Source organism: Halichoeres trimaculatus, unplaced genomic scaffold (genome assembly GCF_033239565.1).
Source record: "Halichoeres trimaculatus isolate MK-OKI-2021-1 unplaced genomic scaffold, fHalTri1.1 fHalTri1_scaffold_17, whole genome shotgun sequence".
Classification (NCBI taxonomy): domain Eukaryota; kingdom Metazoa; phylum Chordata; class Actinopteri; order Labriformes; family Labridae; genus Halichoeres; species Halichoeres trimaculatus.
The window spans coordinates 14,862,547-14,880,852 of NW_027437195.1; the positions used below are offsets into that span (position 1 = coordinate 14,862,547).

At 42.6% G+C, this 18,306-nt stretch overlaps 2 protein-coding genes across 2 annotated transcripts; one reads left to right on the plus strand and one right to left on the minus strand.

Annotated features, from left to right (window-relative positions):
- Window positions 1-213: 213 nt before the first annotated feature.
- exoc5 (exocyst complex component 5) lies at window positions 214-12,531 on the minus strand. Its single transcript, XM_074691866.1, has 18 exons — window positions 12,335-12,531; window positions 11,912-12,006; window positions 8,980-9,127; window positions 8,679-8,873; window positions 7,194-7,258; window positions 6,949-6,977; window positions 6,732-6,841; window positions 6,568-6,612; window positions 6,335-6,475; window positions 6,175-6,257; window positions 5,871-6,080; window positions 5,602-5,749; window positions 5,382-5,490; window positions 2,491-2,611; window positions 2,266-2,352; window positions 2,060-2,168; window positions 1,700-1,915; window positions 214-1,423 (listed from the first exon to the last, which is right to left on the minus strand). Exons 1-18 carry the CDS (start codon window positions 12,359-12,361, stop codon window positions 1,235-1,237), a joined length of 2,127 nt encoding a protein of 708 aa, XP_074547967.1. The 5' UTR covers window positions 12,362-12,531; the 3' UTR covers window positions 214-1,234.
- On the plus strand, window positions 12,528-17,686 carry ap5m1 (adaptor related protein complex 5 subunit mu 1). Its single transcript, XM_074691867.1, has 8 exons — window positions 12,528-12,800; window positions 12,924-13,584; window positions 13,674-13,901; window positions 13,988-14,127; window positions 14,633-14,718; window positions 14,947-15,059; window positions 15,229-15,325; window positions 15,418-17,686. Exons 1-8 carry the CDS (start codon window positions 12,733-12,735, stop codon window positions 15,498-15,500), a joined length of 1,476 nt encoding a protein of 491 aa, XP_074547968.1. The 5' UTR covers window positions 12,528-12,732; the 3' UTR covers window positions 15,501-17,686.
- The last annotated feature ends 620 nt before the right edge of the window (window positions 17,687-18,306 follow it).

Genomic DNA, 18,306 nt, shown 5'->3' on the forward strand with positions numbered 1-18,306 from the left:
CCCTCTGGCTCTGCTCACTTCCTGAAGTCTGAGAAAGAACTTTCCTCTGGTGGCAAGAATTCCCATGAATACTTGATGACTTCTATAGAAAGAAAGACTGTTTCATCTCACTTTGAAAGTGACATTCGCAGAAAGAACTGGCCAAACTTTCTATTAACAGCTTCCCATTCACCAAGAACTTCAAGAGGAGGGCAATTATAAAATGCAACATATTTTTAATGAGTCACAAATTAAGGTAAACAGCAGTACAGTGGGAGCAGCTTTAAACAGGAGATCGTTTCAGGCATCGGGGACATAATCTGTCTTCTTTTTAGTGCAGAAGACAACAAGAGGCTGAAATAAGCCCTCTGTGGAGAAATCCTCCTCTCTGGATTGTTCCCTTAATCAGCAAGACTTCAATGTCCCCTGACCCAGAAACACTGCACACCCAGCCAATAATGTCTTTGGACTGTGAGCACTGCTGGATGAGCAAGTGTTGATCTGTGCAATTACAGTGACACATAATCACTGACCCATCACACCGACATCTGAGCCTGAGAGGGGACCACCCAAACCTCCAGAGAGGTTCTCAGACCTGTTTGTAGCTCCCATCACACTTCTTCACGATGGCCTCTTGACCTGTACTTTGTTGTGGGGGGTCAAAGGTTAGGGAGGTGGTCATGTGTCTCTTCTAACCAGACGGGGCTCTTATTTCTGGGTCTCCTCTGTCAGAACCCCTACAGTTCATCACAAATAAAAGCTTCTCCCACTACACGGTGCCGCTGCAGGCCTCAGCAGTGACTTTACAGTCTGACTCTCAACAGTCTCCCTTTGTAGCAGCTTTAGGATCTACTCCCATGCACATGTGCAGCTGCAGAATTTAGATATTTGGCACAATCAAAAGAAGATTTTTACATTACAGAGATCAATGTTGTCCACTTACCTACAATATATCTGAATTCTTATACATGTGGATTGATGGTAGATTAGGAGTTAAAAACAAATCTTTAGTCAGTAGACACTTATTTTTCAGTTTAGAAGTAATAAACAGTGAAAAAAAGGCAAAATGCACATTTCCCACATTCAAGGAGCAGCCGTCTTTGTCTGAATGATGAACAGAGGAACCCCAGGTAAGTCTGTGAGCCAGGGGCTGCACTGGCGTCTTCTCTGAAGCGAGGATTGGTATCTCCAAGGTGCATCTTCTCATCAAAGCGTGGGTTACTGGACGGAGGGTAAGGAGGAGTTACGTCAGTCATTAACTGAAGTGTCGGCCCAGTCTAGCCGAACGGTAGTCCACTCTGAGCTGGACGAAGGCGTGCAGGAGGTTTCGGTCCAGGTTGGTGAGCTGCTCGCCTGAGCAGACCTGCTTCAGGTTGTCAGGGGCAACAACCAGGAGGTTACAGAGGGCGTGGAGGGTGTCGAAGAGCTGCAGCACCAGAGGAACCTGGGGAAAGACAAGCACACGAGCTATTGTAATGTACAAACTAAACCCAGCTGTTATCTGTACCCTGAAAGAGGAACAATCAAGGTCAGAGACATGCGGTGAAACTGTTATTGTTAATGCACCCTATCATGTCTAATGTCCTGATCTTCATAAAATGACCAAACAACTGAGGCATTATGGTAGTTATAGTTTTTTTAGAGTCTAAATCCAGAGAGTCATGTTAAGGCCTGTGACCAAAGCATCCTGAACCTTTGTCCCCTCCTCCACCCTCCTCACCCTGAAGTCCTTGGCGCACCGACGGTATTCAGCCACGTCGCAGATGGCCAGCATGCCTCCCATCGAGCTGTAGCTGTACTGCTGTAGGTGCTCGTGAATGAGTCGATGGAAGCGAACGCCTAATTCCGTCAGCACTGTGTCCACATTTTTCCCATCCATGGACTTCCGCACGTGCTCCACCTGCCGACTGACGTAGGCGCACACTTTGGAGCAGGCCTGCCAGGAAGAGGGATACAAATAAGGGCATGGAAAGAGTCTGACAGAGACCAAAGTCTTCCTCACAGAGAGCTGTGAGTGATTTGCATGTAGCTTTGCTGCTTTGTTTTTGTTTCCATGCGGTCTCTGTGGAGCATCTCTTACTGTAGTGTACTGGATCATGACGTTGTTCTCGTCCTCAGGCTTGAAGTCAGTCTTCTTCTGCTCTGTTGCCAAGATGTGCTTCATCTGTCCCACCATGCAGTTTAGTGTTCTGCGTGTGTGTACCAGAAAGAAAGTTAAAGATCTGATTCAGACAGTTCCTTGTTAAATCATCAGAGTGGTCTGTGGCCTCTCCTGAGCGCACTGACCTGTCAATCCCTGTGTCCAGTTTCACTTCCATCTGTTCAATCACCTCCTTCTTCTTCTGCAGGCACTCAGCCAACTTTGGAGATGAACTGGAGGCACAGGTTTGGAAAAGGTAAATATGAGCTTTTCCTTTCATCTAAAAACACTGTGTGGTTCAGAGGCAGTGCTAATGTAACAGCTGCACACTGTGAAAAACAAGCGATTTGAAGCTTTGACCCAGAACTGACCTGATAAGAGGCATGAGCTGGTCATTAAACTGCTTGTCAAACAGGTGGAAGATGGAGTTTGCCTGTTGAACCACATCCAGGAAATACAGGTTGGCATTCTTGGCGTCTGATGAGGGAATCGCTACAGATCAAAGAAAAAAAGAGGAGAGGTACAGACAATGAACCCAAAGGTAGGGGGAAGGATACACTAATATGATTCATAAAGGGTAGAAACCACTGCCACTGCTTTTGTTCTGCTTCAGCATTAGGCAGTCAGACGATCATTTCAGTAGGAAGACAAAACAGTTGATTTTGTCCAGTTAACACACTTTGATAGTTCCACTGTAGCTGCATAAAAAAATAAACTACCTCTTTCATTCAACTGCCTAGATGCAGTAAAATGCTATGAAAAGCCTCAGAGGCACATCCTGCCGTGTATCAAGGTATGCTCTCACTCTTTTTTAGCCAAATACAGTTTTAGTTATGTAACCCAAGAGCAACAAGGTGTGACAAATTCTGAGCTTTATTTCTGTCGTTTTTAGTGTTGTGACTGAAGACGTGTCACACCACCTGATGCATCTTCAAGTTTGCACTGTCAGACAAAGTCCAATGAAAGGACTGATGTTACAAAATTTAAAAAAGAAACTGAGTTGCTTGGGTCCACATGAAATGTGTAGGGTTTTTTTTTAACTGTTATAGTCAAAAATACTTTCATGTGTTTTTTGTCAGCTGACCAAATTAGGAAATATCCAGATTACACCAGGCAGGGCTTAAAGCTGCAATAATTGTAGTCACATTTATGCTCCTGAAATTTAATGTGAGAAAATAATTGTTACTCTGGAACTGTTGTTTTTCCCCTCATTTTTCTGCATACAGAAGTGTGAGGTGCTGTCCACCTCTGGCTAATTTTGGTACCTCCTTTGGCCATTTTTACACCATTCTCTTTTTATTCATGTTTTTTTTTTTTTTTTTTTCAAGACTAGCATCTGATTCTTTCTTAAAATTATATTTCTGGGCCTTTGTGGGATAAGAGAGCTAAAGACAGTAAATGTGCACAATAGAGAGTCGTAGAAGACCTGCAGCAAATGGTCAGATTCGGGCGTCGAACCAGCAACGAGGACTTCAGCCAAAACGCTAAGCTAATAGTGCACCTGGTTGATAGCTTTTAAACGCAGTCATAGTTTTACCTCAATGTAGACACAGCACTGTTTTGTAAAAGTCCAGTGCACCAGAAAAGACACAGCTGAAATAGCCTTAGAGGAGGGAAAGAGAAAAGATTTCCACTGAGTTCATCTGCGAGTTTTCACTAACACTGTAAAGTTATCCCTGCCTGTGATTATATCCACAAATGAGAATCTGGTACACACATCTGCAGTTATGTTTATGTATTTCAGACCATGGACCCCCTGCCTGATGGAGGGACAGAAAAGGGATTTCTTAAATATTGTGTGTTATATTAAACCCAACCTAGTACAACTTATAAATGTACCTTGTTGGTGTGCATTCAGTATTACTCTATTCTGGGGAGCCTGACAGTGCCAATAAGAAACATGTGGGCACGTGATTGGTAGAGCAGCGATGGAGGCGGGTCTCCCTCTGTAATTAGGAGCTAGAAGTGAATGCTGGATGAACCTGTGTGCAGTTGAAGACAGCTGCTGTGTTGCTGAATGTGTTTAATTCTGACTGAAAGATATCATCTTTGGCCTCTGAGTGTTAAAAACCAATAAAATGAGGAAAATAATTAATATTAGGGAATAATTACATAAAAAAACCTGTATCAATCAAAGATGATGCAGACCTCCTACAGGACCCCCTAGGGGACCCGGGCCGCCTGTTGAAGACATCTGTTCTAGATTTTTAAATACTTGATGTGTCATTATTCAAACTAAATAAGTGCATTGTATTTTTCACTATTTCTTTTTTGTGAACTTTTAAAATATTGTGAATTTGATAACATTTTCATATCAACCAAAATAGTCTTGAATTGAGATTTTCCTTTCACCCCTTGTTAAATGTTTGAAATCTCTGAACTATGTTGCTTGTTAAATGTGTTTGTTTGAAAAGTGTGCTGGTGTTTGAGTCATGAGGGCACCACCGCAGCCTCATTTACTCAAAGAAAAACCCTGAGCAGGCGTTACTAATCATGACATCACTACTCAAACATCAGCTTAACATTCTTCTCCTTCAATTCTTAATTTAAGTTTCTTTAATATTCACCTTCAATCATTCCTGCTCACTGTGGATCACTGCCACATCACAGGCAACAAACACAATATTTCTTTTTCAGGCTGCATCACAGAAAATGAAACTTTTGGAGTTGTGGATGTGGCTGCACCAGCAGCAAAAAAAAAGGCTCACAGTTTTTTGGAGAGAGGGTGAGTAAGCCTTTGAATGGCTCCACTTTGAGAATGGCCCATTGCAGGTATAGTAGTTGTGGTGCACCTCAATTTTCTGTAGACGCTCCAAACTGAAAAGTTCATTTCAGGCCCTGTTGTGTTTGCCAGATTTCTGGCTTTGGGTTGTAATTAGTCACTGGTAAGTACGTCACATGACGTGGATTCATAAAAAAGCCACAGCAGACTCCAGTGAGACTTTTTCCCCCAAACTCTGCTGTTTGCTCTTGTTGGCGGCCAGGATGTGATCTGGTCTGAGTATATTTATTACAAACACGATATCCAGTGCTTGACTAAATGCTTTCAAAGAAACAAACCATCTGTGCTGTGGTTTCTGAAAGCACACCTACTCTCTTTGAAGCCTGTGGAGAGGCCTTGAGATCTATGAAAGGGTCACTCTTTGGACCCTGAAGTGCAGCACCAACTTTTACCCAGAGTGATTTAGCCTGTTTCTCTCCCCTAATCCAGATTAAATAAAAACACTACGGATATAAAACATGTTAAAATGCTGGGACTTACCTGAGAGGCCGATCTCTAGTGCATAATCGATGTGCTCTACACACAGATGGTCGACCAGCAGCAGGAAGATAGAAAAGGCATTCTTGGGGAGGTCTGAAGGATCTGAAAGCTGAGTCACATCATAGAGAAGAAGGTTCACTCTTCAAGCCAAGCAGGAGTTTTTTTCTCTCCTGAAAGCTCTTGTTTCAAAGCAGAAAAGAAATACTTTCAGCTGCCTTACCCTGTTGCATCTTTCAAAGGCATGACGTGTCTCCTGCAGCAGGTTGACAACAAGCTCTGGGGACAGAAACGTCTCCCCATGGGTGTCAATGATTGGGCCAAGAGGGAGGTTTGTGCGCTGTCTGATCCGCTCCTTTAACTCTTGGATACTGTAAGAAAATGTTTTATTTTTTATTTTTACGAAATCAAATCGTATTCCCTGCATAACTGAATAAACACACCAACAAAAACTACTCCTGGAGTGGAAAAAATTGAGCACTAAAGTCTAACCTGCCAGTGCCGATTGGCCGCTTCTGGTGATTCTTGGAGTCATAGTAGCGCTGGAGAATCATGGCCCCTCTAGTGCGAAGGTATTCTCTCTCCATGTCAATATAGCTTTCTAGGTATGAGGAGAAGATGCTCTTTATCAGCTTGGACAGGAATGTGTGCTTGTCCGAGCCCAGGTTGAACTCTGTCAGCTTGGTGGCGAGTGTTGTGGTCCTGGAAAGCAACAGAAAAGCGTTGTGTCAAAGTGACAGCACGTAGGTGGCTGTGAATAAGAGAGGAAGTGTGATAAAAGTGTCAGGGTAAATACCTGGTGTAAAGGTCATAGAGGTTTTTGAGGTACTGTTCTACATCTGAGTGTCGAGTCTCATCCAGTTTCTCTTTGACATGGGCCTGCAGACAAACAGGTGTCATTATTTTAAGGAAAAAAGAAAGCTAACCTTGGAAAATCAAATCAGTTATCTGAATACCTGAAGTTTGTTTTCAAAGATGTTCTGGATGAGTTTTGCCATGACGGTCTCTGGGCTGCTAAAGATGTCGCCCACCTGCTTGTTGACCCGCTGACAGAGGACTGCAGTGTCCTCAAACACATCATTCCTCATGTAGGCCCCCTTCAGAGACAGACAAAGAGTTAACTAGTTCTCTGAGGAGATTGGTGCCAAAAAAAACAGAAACATTAACTAAAACTACTTTCATCACTCACCTCCTGGCACTGCTTGATGTAGACATCAACACAATGTGCATAGCCCTGGAAGAAAAAAAACACATTTAAAGTGAAAAATAAAGACAGAAATATATCACAGACATAAATGTTGCGTTAAGAGCAGCTTTTAAATACAATCTGGACACACCAGACAGGATATTTACCTTGAAATGTAACAGAACTGCTGCCACCTCTCGCATACGTCCAATCTCACCCCTGCGCTGTGCAGCTGTGAACTCCTGGATTAACTGTTGCTCAAGGTCATGGTACTTACCTTTAAAGACATAAAACTTTGTCATCATTTGTAACTAGCTTCATGTGTATTGTAATGATAATCAGAACTGCCGACAATAGATATAAAAAAAACATTTTTTAACTTACTTGCAATTTTTGCCTTTACGTCTGCAAATCTGTCATAGAAAAAGATTGTTAATCAGAGGGATGATAATGGCAGGTGACACGCTGAAGTCGTTTAAAAAAATGTGTGTTTACTTTTGGAGAAAGTATTTAACCCAGTTGTTGTGCAGTGGGCTTACACTGTGACTAAGTGTCTAAATGACTAAAACTGTACCTTCCCTCGTCTGACATGCTCTTGTCTAAAGCTGCCTCCAGGAAGGCAGACTTACCTGTCAAATGGCAGCTCCTGGGCAATTAGATGCAGCTTCTGAATTATATCAGCAGCCTCCTTAATCTGAGGAAGAGAGTCAACGAGAGAGATGAAGGAGTGGGTGTGAGGGAGAGTGAGTCAGGTGAGGCAGGAAGAGATAGAGCGCCACAGGACCATGAGAGGTGGACATCCAGACAAAAGCTGGTGGGCCGCCGGCAGTGTCTCCACTTGGGGGATCATCATTTTAGCACAGCCCTCCTCCACCTCCCCATGTTGAACAGGGAGCTGATAACAGACAGGCTGCGCTCACCTGGGCATCGGCAGCAGCAACAGCAGCAGTCCTGACTTAGCAGCACATCCAACTCTTTATTGGCATGCCTTTTCTGAATGGGCTGTAATCCCACAGGAGTCTAAATCGCCTTCAATAATCTGTCCGGCCAGGGATATCTGCCTCAGAAAAAGGGGGCCCTGTCGAGAACACCCCCCCACACTCCCCGCCCCCTCCTGACATACACACTGTCTGAAAAAGCCCCAGACCTACTAAAGGCCCGCCGTCCGCAACTCCTCTGTTCCCGCAGATGCCTGCCTCAGCTAACATCATTACTCTGCTCCCGTGAGGAGGATCCAGCCTTTCTGCTCGGCGAAGGTTTTCTAAGTATCTGTCCCCCAGCTAAGATTAGCTAAATCCCATGTAAGTAATGTAGCCGTCTCCCTGCAGTCAGGGTTTAGCAGCACTTGTCTCCACGCTGGCGGCCCAGCCCTCCCTTTCAGAAGGATTAGCAAAGCCATCCCCCTTCAGCTATTCACTTGCAGCTTCCCTCTTTCCCCTTCGTCTTGAGGTATGCTCAGGAAAAAGGAATCTGGCCAGATATTTCTGCATGCCTTTCCAGAAAAACTAGCTCCATCTCAAGCTCTCGTCTTTGGGATTGACCCCAGACTCACTGCTCTGTACCCACTAATGATGCTGCTACTAACAGGAATTAATCTGAAGCATCCCAATCTCTGTGCTGTCGCTTAGAAAACTGCAAAATCAAACTTTCTGGGGGTGCTTGACCAACATTGAGGTGGCATCTGTGTAGGCAGGAAGTAAGTTTGAGCGTGCATCTCATCTTCTTGCGTTCATGTTATCGCCACCCTTGCATGTACCATAATGCCACAGGCTCTTAGCTGCTGTAATGCGACACAAAGCTGAGGAACTACCAAATTCCTGCACCCAGACAACCTCCTGTAAATGCAATTAAGGTTGACATGAGCATGTTGACATCCATGCTAGTCAATCAGCCAGCTATTGTCACACAGCAAATGACAGTTTATTAATCCAAATTAGCCGAGGGATCCAACTAAAGGGATAAACTTGACAAATTAATATGGAAGGTTTACCTCATAATCCGGTTCATTCTCACCTCCAGCTGTATCACAGCAGGGGGTCCTAAGTACTGGACACACACACACGCACACACACCTCCAACGACGTGAAAGGAAGAAACACATGCAGCATTCTCACCTTGTCTGGGTTATTGAAAACGTCACTACGCAGGTCTCCATCCAAGAACTCATTGAAATAGGTCATCAGACGCTGAGCTTCCACAGCCCTCTGCCGGGGTGTGTTCACCCCCTCAAGTTGGTCCCCAAGGTGACAAACCTTGGTTGCCACATAGCTGATATGCTCATCAAGCTCCTGGAAATGCTGGAAGGCTACCTGGATTGAAACAGAACAGAGGAAATGTAAAGAAAAGATGAAGTTATTCTGTGATTACAGATTAAAAACAGGGGGATTAAACTGGGTACATGATCATCAAACATACCTGATTGCTTCTCTGCAAGTCTTGCACTTTGTGGGCGAATTCCTTGGCCTCACGATGACACTGATGCTCAAGTTTCTCCACACGTCGCTGGATCTTCTCATCCAGTTGCTTCAGCTCTTCTATGTGGTTCTCAAACTCTTCTAACAACCTGCCAAAAGAAAGAAGAAATATAGATCCAATGCTATCAATGGTTTCATCAGCCAACAGTATATCCACAACAAAACAGTAAAACTCACAAAATGCTCTTATTTTGAAAGGGCAGTCAAGTACCAGAAGGTTTAATCTGTCCCACTGACCTCTCAGCTAGAGATATGGCTAGTTACAAAATAGTCCCTGATGATTAATTCCTGGGTCCCCAGACTTAAGGAGCTCTGAAAACTAGCAACTTCGTCAGCTGCATTTTAAGTGCCATCAGGACTGCAGAGCAAATGTTCTCAGTCAGCACCACATTTCACAGAGCAGGAAACATCCCAAAATGATGAGTGTATAATCTCTTGACTAATTCCCTCGGTACTGGCTACAGCTTAAAGACATCTCCCGTCCCTTTTTTTTTTCCAATAGACACTCATTCCTTGGCTGGTGACTCACAGTATGGTGGCCTCCACAGATATGTTGTCTCTGACTCCTCGCTAAGAGCTTCCAAGGAGGTGGCGGCAACAGTTTAATGGAGGAAGTAGATAAGGCGGGGTGAATCCACATAGTTAAACTGTTATGGCATTTTTGCTTACGAGAAATATCCTGGTCCCAAGTGTAAACAACACGACAACAACAAACAGTGTAAATACCATGGAAAAAATCTGAAGCTAGTTATTTCCTGCAATTATTTTTTGCAGTGTAACCATCAGAGACACTTAATTAACATTGGTGACATCGCGACAAGCTTTGGACAGTGCAGGGACAACAAAGTTTCACTCAGAGAATTTAGCAAGTTGATAGTGATGGCAGGAAATAAATAATAATAAAATAATAAATAATAATAAGTTTTGTGCTGAAGGGTTTGGGTGAGAATGCACCCTTCTTACATGATATATTTGGAATTTGAAAATCTGCTTTTGACCCCTAAAATAACAAGTTTTTTTCTAGTTAATAAGTTTGACTTTATCTGAAGGAGAAAAAAATATCTTGACATTATTTTCGCAGAATGTTGGTAGGTTAAATTGTGACTTAAAATGTGGAACAGGCCAGAGTGACTGTGATTAGTAATTATATAAAAGTATTTTTATAGCTCTTGTAGGATGAACCACAATTCCTGCTGTCTTTCAGGAGAACTTACATGTTAAGTTCAAAAATTATATCACCACAAAAAGAAATCCAAAGCAAAAAAATCTGAAGAAATGTGACATTGATTGTAAACTTTAAATCTAGCTGAGTGTGCACACAAGAAATCAAAGCTCAAGAATGAAACGCATTTGATACAGCATTTGTTTTTCACTGTTTTTAACTTTATATTCTGAAAGGGGGCAAAAATGATGTTTTGCTTAAGAAAAACTTCAGATGTGAAACTAATTCAGAAACCAAGAAATGCAAACAATACATGAAACTGAAAATCAAGGTAAAAAATTTGAGAGTTAGCTGTACTTTGTGTCTTACTCCTGCTCATGGGAGGAACAGTGTGTGCAGAAAATGTTACTGATAAGCTAAGGCGTAGGAATCGAGGGGACGTGTCCCCCCTAATATTAGAGATGGGCATACCTGTCCTCACCAAAATTTATACTGCTGTGGAGAAAAATATTTGATTTCAAAATTTTTAACTCACATGCTTTTATTTGGAAAGCACAACAGAGCACCATGTTACTGGGACGCACCCTCCCTCATCGACTCTGAGAGTGTTTGGGAGGTGTGAGACAGCAGCAAGCGACAGCTGGTTGTCTAATGACAGAAAGTCTTTAAATGGGGTAAAACGATCTGTAGTGAATGTTGTCATGAATACGGCTTGTTTATAGCCTCATATTGTTAGTTCACATTGATACTTAGAAGCAATATCTTTTAAGTTAAGTCATCTTAACTCAATCCTCAATCCTTAATCCTGGGATGGTCACTCGTCCTTTATTTAACTGCTAACTTTGTAACATCAGTGCAAGCCAAAATGTTCTGTTGCCTCATTTCAGTTCAATGCCACCACTGAGGAAAAGACTGAAGCAGCAGCAAGGCCAGCTTTTTTAAAGAAGAGTAATGTCAGCGTGAGTGACGGTTACACAAACACTTTTAATTTTATCAATGAGAAGAACTGTAATACATTAAGGGAGGAGGCAGGTAGAGGTTCAGGGTGTAAGGTAAGTTTCCTATTGATTAGCTATAACAGATTCAGAGAGGAGAAAAGGTGAGGACTGATGATAAGTTTTAAAAAAAATCAAGTTTTAATGAATTATTTCATTATTTCCATAATACTATAAGGGTTTGGGATAAGTTATGATTAGGTTATCAGCTACACTCTTGACCTCTAGAACACCTCATAGTATTCTGCAAATGTATAGGGTGAATGCTACTCCATGGTAAAAGTGAATTTTCCCTGTCTATTTTTGAAATGGGCCACATTCGTGCTCAGGAGCTGTACCTTGGATGTGCATCTCTGAAGCTTTTTATGTTTATGTATGTTTTTATGTTGAGAAGCAGGAATGCAGCAGCAAGAAGAAGACAGGAGAAGGAGAGGTTGTCATAGGGCTTGATGTGAGGTTTTAAAATAAACTAGTAAAATAATTTACTAGGTAAAGTTAAGCTGTAAACAGAGTTAACAGTATATGACCTTATATACATCTACAAATCAGTTGTTATTAGATAATTTTTTAGTTACTGTATGTTATGTTGTCTGTTGTAAATACATTAATGTCATGAAGGACATCAAGGGCTTGAGGCAGGGAGTCAGTCAAATGTGCCCCACCCACCCCAATGTACAACCCATTCCTACGCCCTTGCTGATAAGAACCAACAGTACCTTTTGGGGTCGAAAGCCTCCGCTCCTCCTTTTGAGCCTCCTCCTGGAGTCCTCCATGCCAATCTTTCAATGTATTCATCTGCATCAAAAGGCTCCTGAGGGAGAGGACATGACTGGGATGGTGATCAGCTCAAACTAAGAAGACAGTGCCCCAGAATAGTCATAACTATACAATTAACGTTTGTTTTGATACAGACGGTTAAAATTGAATACACACCAACAATCATTCACTCTTGTGTTTCCCTGAACAACTAAACAAACCCTACACATTTTTGCAACAAAAAAACACGTGTCTGTCTGTATGGATCACTGATTCGTCTCCACAACGCGTTTCAGATGATGGTAACGGTACCGTTAAGCTATCATTAATGATAAAGAGCAACCTTAGCCTGACAGCGAGCTAACAGCTCTCCGTAATTTTACCTCGAACAGCTGAGCGGTAGTTGCCATCTTCAGAAGATTCAACTAGAAGCGATAAGAAGTGAATCTGGTCGAAGAAGGAGCTCAGAGTCGGAAATACCTCCAACTTCTACATGGATTTACTTATTTTGTCCAGTTCTGCTCTTTGTTGACAGCTAGCTGATTAGCAGCTCCGCTTCCTGTTTGGGCGGCGAAGGGTGGGGATAGCTGCATGAAAGTACGCATGCGCGCAGGTCGGCTGACTGGTGTGTGTGTTGTCACATGAGATAATAACAGGAAGTAGGTAGCAGCCTTGGCTAAATTTTGAGGTACTAGTCGTAGGTAATAATAAAATGCCAATAAAAACACAGAAAATATCAGAATAATCTGTAAATTAAAAACACACTTGTGAAGCTGTACAGATGAGTGTTCGTGCTTTGTGGATTATTTCTCACGAAAAAGGAGAAAATGCGTCAGTTCGCTTTTCAAGGTAGGTGTGTAGATTTAAAACATTGTTCTTTATCTTTAAATTTGCACAGAAATATGTTACATAGTTTGCCTTTGCCCTGATTGCAGCATAAAGATAACTGTTGCTTTGTGCTTTCCTTCATAGGAGGTTTGCGACTGTGGAGCATCGTGCAAAGAGCCTTGCTGGTTCCTCATACGTAGCTGTTCCAGAGGACAACACGGTGCTGCAGCTCCTGCTCACTGAGCTGGGTCTTTCAGACATAGACAAACCCTATGTAGCTGTCAGGGATGATTGCCTTAACCGTCAGCGATCACCAGCTCTGGAACTGCGCGTGGACAGTCCTGAAAAGGAGCCACTTTGGCCAGTGTTGGCCATCTTGCAGGGTCCTCTCATCCTAGCTTGCCTGCCTTTAGTGGATGCCCCTCCCGAGCCACGACCCCCACTGTCAAACCTACTATCTGTTTCTCAGGGGCTCTCACTCCTAGCAGGTTTGCAGACTTTTCTCCTCTCATCTGGGGGCAAAACAGACAGTGAGGGACTGGTGTCTCGCCTGGCCATGCTACCTGCCACCCTCCTTCAGATTTGTCCTCTGGGCACACCACTGGATGTGCCACTACTCTGGACACCTGCTATACCCTCAGTGCCTGCTCCTACAGGGAACCAGAAACAGCCAGCCTGGAAGACAGGGCTCCATCGGGGCAGAGCTGTGGTAAATGTAGCACTGGTGGAAACAGTACGCTCTATGCAGTATGGTAACAGGAGCAGACAGGACTTATGGGATGTTTTTGGCACTGTGACATGCAAAGTAAGAGCACTTTTGACAAGAAGGCAAATAACATTGTTGTTTTGGTTATTATTGTGCCTCAGCTACCTTTACTGTCCTTTTGTCAACAGTGCGAGGTGGAAGGGGTACTCCCAAATGTCACAGTGACCCTCACACTTCCACCAAATGGTTCTCCACTGCAGGACATCCTGGTTCATCCTTGTGTCACCTCACTGGACTCCAGTATCCTCACTGCCAGCAGTGTGGACAGCTATGATGGCTCAGCATTCTCAGGGCCTTATAAGTTTCCTTTCTCTCCTCCTCTGGAGCCTTTCAGACTGTGCAGCTATACATCTCAGGTATAAAACACACACATACTGATATGCCTTAACCCCCACTAAATGTGATTGTTGTTTAAGTATGATTCCTGTTATTCCTCGATCAGGTCCCTGTTCCCCCGATCCTTGGTTTGTATCAGCTGAAGGAAGAAGAGAACCAGCTGCGTGTCTCGGTAACACTCAAGCTCCATGAGAGTGTGAAGAACAGCTTTGACTACTGTGAAGCACACCTGCCATTTTTTAACAGGTAATGAGCTCAAGAGTATACACCAGTATGACAATGGTGTTATGTTTTTTTTGTTGTATTCTTTCTTTGAATATTGTCTTTCATTATTATTTAGTTTCATGATCTCTAATGTTTGTTAGGCATCATGGCATCATCCCTGTCCATCCAAAGTTTCTTTCTGAAAGTGCACTATAACTCACCTTACCTACAGTAATTAAATGAGACCTGTCAAAGGCAAAGTAATGAACCCAATAACATAAATAAGAATAATGGCTTAATCTGCGAGTCTTGAATAAAGATCAATCATAATGTTTGACTTATTAAACCATGAAGGTCTTTCCAGAAATGCGCCTCCAGGAGCCTTTTCCCTGCATGTAAAATAAGAGATTATATAATCATGATATTTGGTAGTCAAATATTTTGTTATTAGCTGCTGAAATTTGAAGTATCCATTAAAATAACTCTTACAAATGAATAACTGGGATTAGCGTGCTCATGTTAACATAACATGTGGATGTGCATGCAGGGACCAGATGGGTGTTGTGGATGTGAAGGTGAGCTCTGGACAACTGGATGTTTCAAAGGAGAAGAACCTGCTGGTGTGGGGTCTGGGTAGGTTCTGTGCACTCAAACATTCATGTTGAATAATAAAAAAACAACGGCTCAACTGTACATCTGTATATAATAATAGTAATAAACATAAGAAAAATACCTTCTTTTTTTTACAAAGCCCTTTTCATCGGATGATCTCAAAGTGTTATGGCTTGATAAAAACAGAATATAAAAAATTAAAAAGATAAAAAGAATTTATGAGGAGTTTTTCCTCTCGCTGATGTGTAGGACAAAAGTTCCCTAAATCTCGAGAGGTTACAATGGAAGGCAAGATCAGCTTTTCCGGGCAAACACCAGGACCCACTGACCCCCTCTGCATCGGGCTCACGGCCTATGTCAAAGTAAGTTCAAATGCTAACTTATTTTAGATAGCAATTGTGCAGACTTGTTTTTCATAATTCATTTTGTCCAGTTAAAGCTTCACCTTGATGCAGTGAATTTGGTCGAATAGGTAGGAGGTTATTGTTAGTAAATAAGAAACGAGTCACAAATGCTGTCTTATATTTACAGCTGTATTTCAAAGTGCCTGACATGACGCTTTCTGGGTGCTGTGTGGACCAGCATTCAGTGCAGGTTTATTCTTCAGCTAAACCAAGGATTATAACTTGTAAGCTTAATGTAATTTTTCAATTAGAACATTTATCGTATGCACATTTTTGGAAGCCAAAAACATGATCTCTTTGTTTTTTTTTTTCCCAGCACGAGAACTTCTATCAAAAGAGTACTTTCTGTGGAATTCAACTGGAACTGCTCCGGTTTCCTCTGGACAGATGATACTGTAATATTGGGCGATTTCATCACTCTGTGACTGAAGACAACTAAATGGCACAAACTGGAAAAACATTTGTTACAATCCTTTTGTTACCAGGTAGCTTAAATGTAAGAACTTGAGAAAATGGACAAAACACTCTCGCTTTCAGTTTTAAAGACCTGCATAATTTAGCCATTTTTGACGAGCTAAAGTTTTGATTCTGGATGGATGCTCTCCTCTTTCAGATACCTTCCCCTGTAGCTCAACTTCTTTTATCCCCCGACCCTCACCCTCCCTCACATTTATCCCATTGCAGACACAAGGGCCACCCCTTGCTCTGACAGTCCCACTTCAGTGACTCTCCATCAGCCGGATAATTAGCAGCTGGGGCCTTGTCATCAGCTGTTGTGGGCCTGGACAAGAGGGGCGGCTGGGCTGTGAAAGGCCAGGCAGCTCGGGCCAGTGTCTTGGCCTCAAAAGGCTCCTCTTTTAAAGCTGGCAGGAGTCCCCCCTCCCCAATCCTCCACCCTCTTTTGACCTCATCCCCGCCCTGTCAACTAGTGGCTGGTTCAAACACACAACCTCTCTAAGCAAACTGTGATTGAGCACTGACCCTCTGGCCCTTTGAGACTTGAAAGCAGTCAGTCCCATTCAGGGAGCAGTACCTGCCTAATTGGTGAAAAAGTCACAAGGATGAAAGTCACAAAGATGGTCACCTCTTGATGTTGCAAAGATGCTTCACCTAAGTTAATTAGTGAACTATTCTAAATATGTCGCAAGGTTCAGAAAAGACTTCTCTATTGGCAGTATGTGTGTGTTTTAATGCGCTCTCATCTTACTTTTTACAATCAGTTCACACAAACAAAAAGAAAGTTTTATGCTATCACTGTTACACGTTCACTGTGAAGCCTCATCTCAGAGTTTGAAGGGAAAAACAAGCAGCAGGTGAAGGGTTAAATCAGAGGAGATTGTGGCCCATGATTCCCCAGCAGCCAGACTTCTCTGAGTGCCCTCATTGTCTGCTGTTGGCCTCTTGTGCCCCTTGCTGGTCCAAACGCTACATTCTCACGTGGATTTCCACTCAGAAGGCTGACCATGACCAATCCTCTGTCAATTGGAACCAATTGCTCACACGGCATCTTTCACCTTCTTTTTATGTCGCAGGACAGAGTGGCAGACACTGAGACCTCTCGGCTCTCCCCCTCCACCGTGATTTGGCTTTAAGGCCCAGTGTGTGTGGCTAGCGAACTGGAAAAGTAGAAGTTTTTTTTGAAGACTTGGGCCACTCTAAATCTCCTCAGTATCCCAATATGTGGTCAGTCTGGCTCCTGAAGTCTGCAGTCAGCGGCCTCTCACTGGCAGACTTTGCTTTGTTGATTGAATGGATGGTTAAGTACAAGGAGTCGTTTTAATGTGATGCTATGCTCCAGTGCCTTCAGATCATACCTTTGGATCTTTAGCATCAGTGTTCCAATCATTCACTTTTATTTATTTAATCAGTGTTTTCACTTTTATACACACATGCAAGAAATAAAAGAGCACTTTTATACAATCATGAAAAAAAAAAACTTACATGGGCAAAAATAAACTTGTGAACGTGACAAACAGTGTTGATTGTGTTATATCATGTGAGCCAGTATAGCCTTTAATACTCAATAAAAAACCCAAATTCACATTTCCTGCACTACTATAAACACTACAGCTGTTCTCTACACTACTGCCAGTTTGTGGCTTCACTGTCCCTCAGCCCAATAATGACACCCAGTGGTGGAGAGCATTACACCTAATGCTGGACTGCTTTGATTTCTCTAATGCAGTTTAATGCTTATTTCTTCTTTTGAAATACCTCTACTTAACCACAGCTGGATAATCTTTTGTCAATGAATTCCTGTCTGGCCCCCCGCTGTGTGATGCGATCCCAGCAATGTTCTTCTAATGTGCCATGCCTGAGGATCAGGCTTTAGTCGGCCACTGTGGCCTCAGGTGTTTGGTTTGATTCCAGTTCCTCTCAGACTCTCTGTACTCGCTGAGAGCCGGCCTCAGGGAGACCACTTGAAAAGTGATGGTGCAATTAGCAATTTCCTGTTTTCAATCTAATTATTTCTCAAGAGCTGCACACCTTCTCTAAAAAGGGGATATTTTTGGATACTGGAGAATTCATTGGAACTAATTTCTACAACATTTGCCAAACACATCCAGAGCTTTGAGGACAGGTGACTTAAATCCCTGTCCTTTCAGATCAATACAACATGTTCAACATCTGTAGTTTATTTACAGTTAAAATAATGACACAATGATGATGGCACACAGAACTTAAGCCTCACTGTCTTAGTAGTTGAAGACATTTTTGTGCACTACTTTTACCCCTAGAGGGCACCATAACTTCAACTAAGAACTATCCCAAACATAGAGCATTTAGTGCATATAATGCCAGAATTTAACTGGATGAGACCTTTTTTTTTCTGAAAACTTATTCAGTGCAACTCAAACACATACAAACTGTTGAAAATCTGTATTTTTTTGCTCAATCCAAGAGCTGAGTTATGACAGTGGTTGTTCATGTGATAGACATTATGTTTTCATGTGAATCTGTTCCAGAAGGCTTTATACATGCCAAATGTGTTTTAAGTCTAGTTAGAAATACCAGCTTTCTCTTTCATCACAGTTCTTGTCCAAAGTTAGTCTCTTGTATCCAGTTTGTAGAGTTTCTTCTTCTCTTTTTCTGGCACTTGTAGTTTGATTCTTGTGTATCTCGTCTCCTCCTCTGAACAGGAGTTGTTTGTTTGTCTTGCTTTGATGTTTTTTCCCAAATTGTGACACAAATTTTGGGTCCTGAA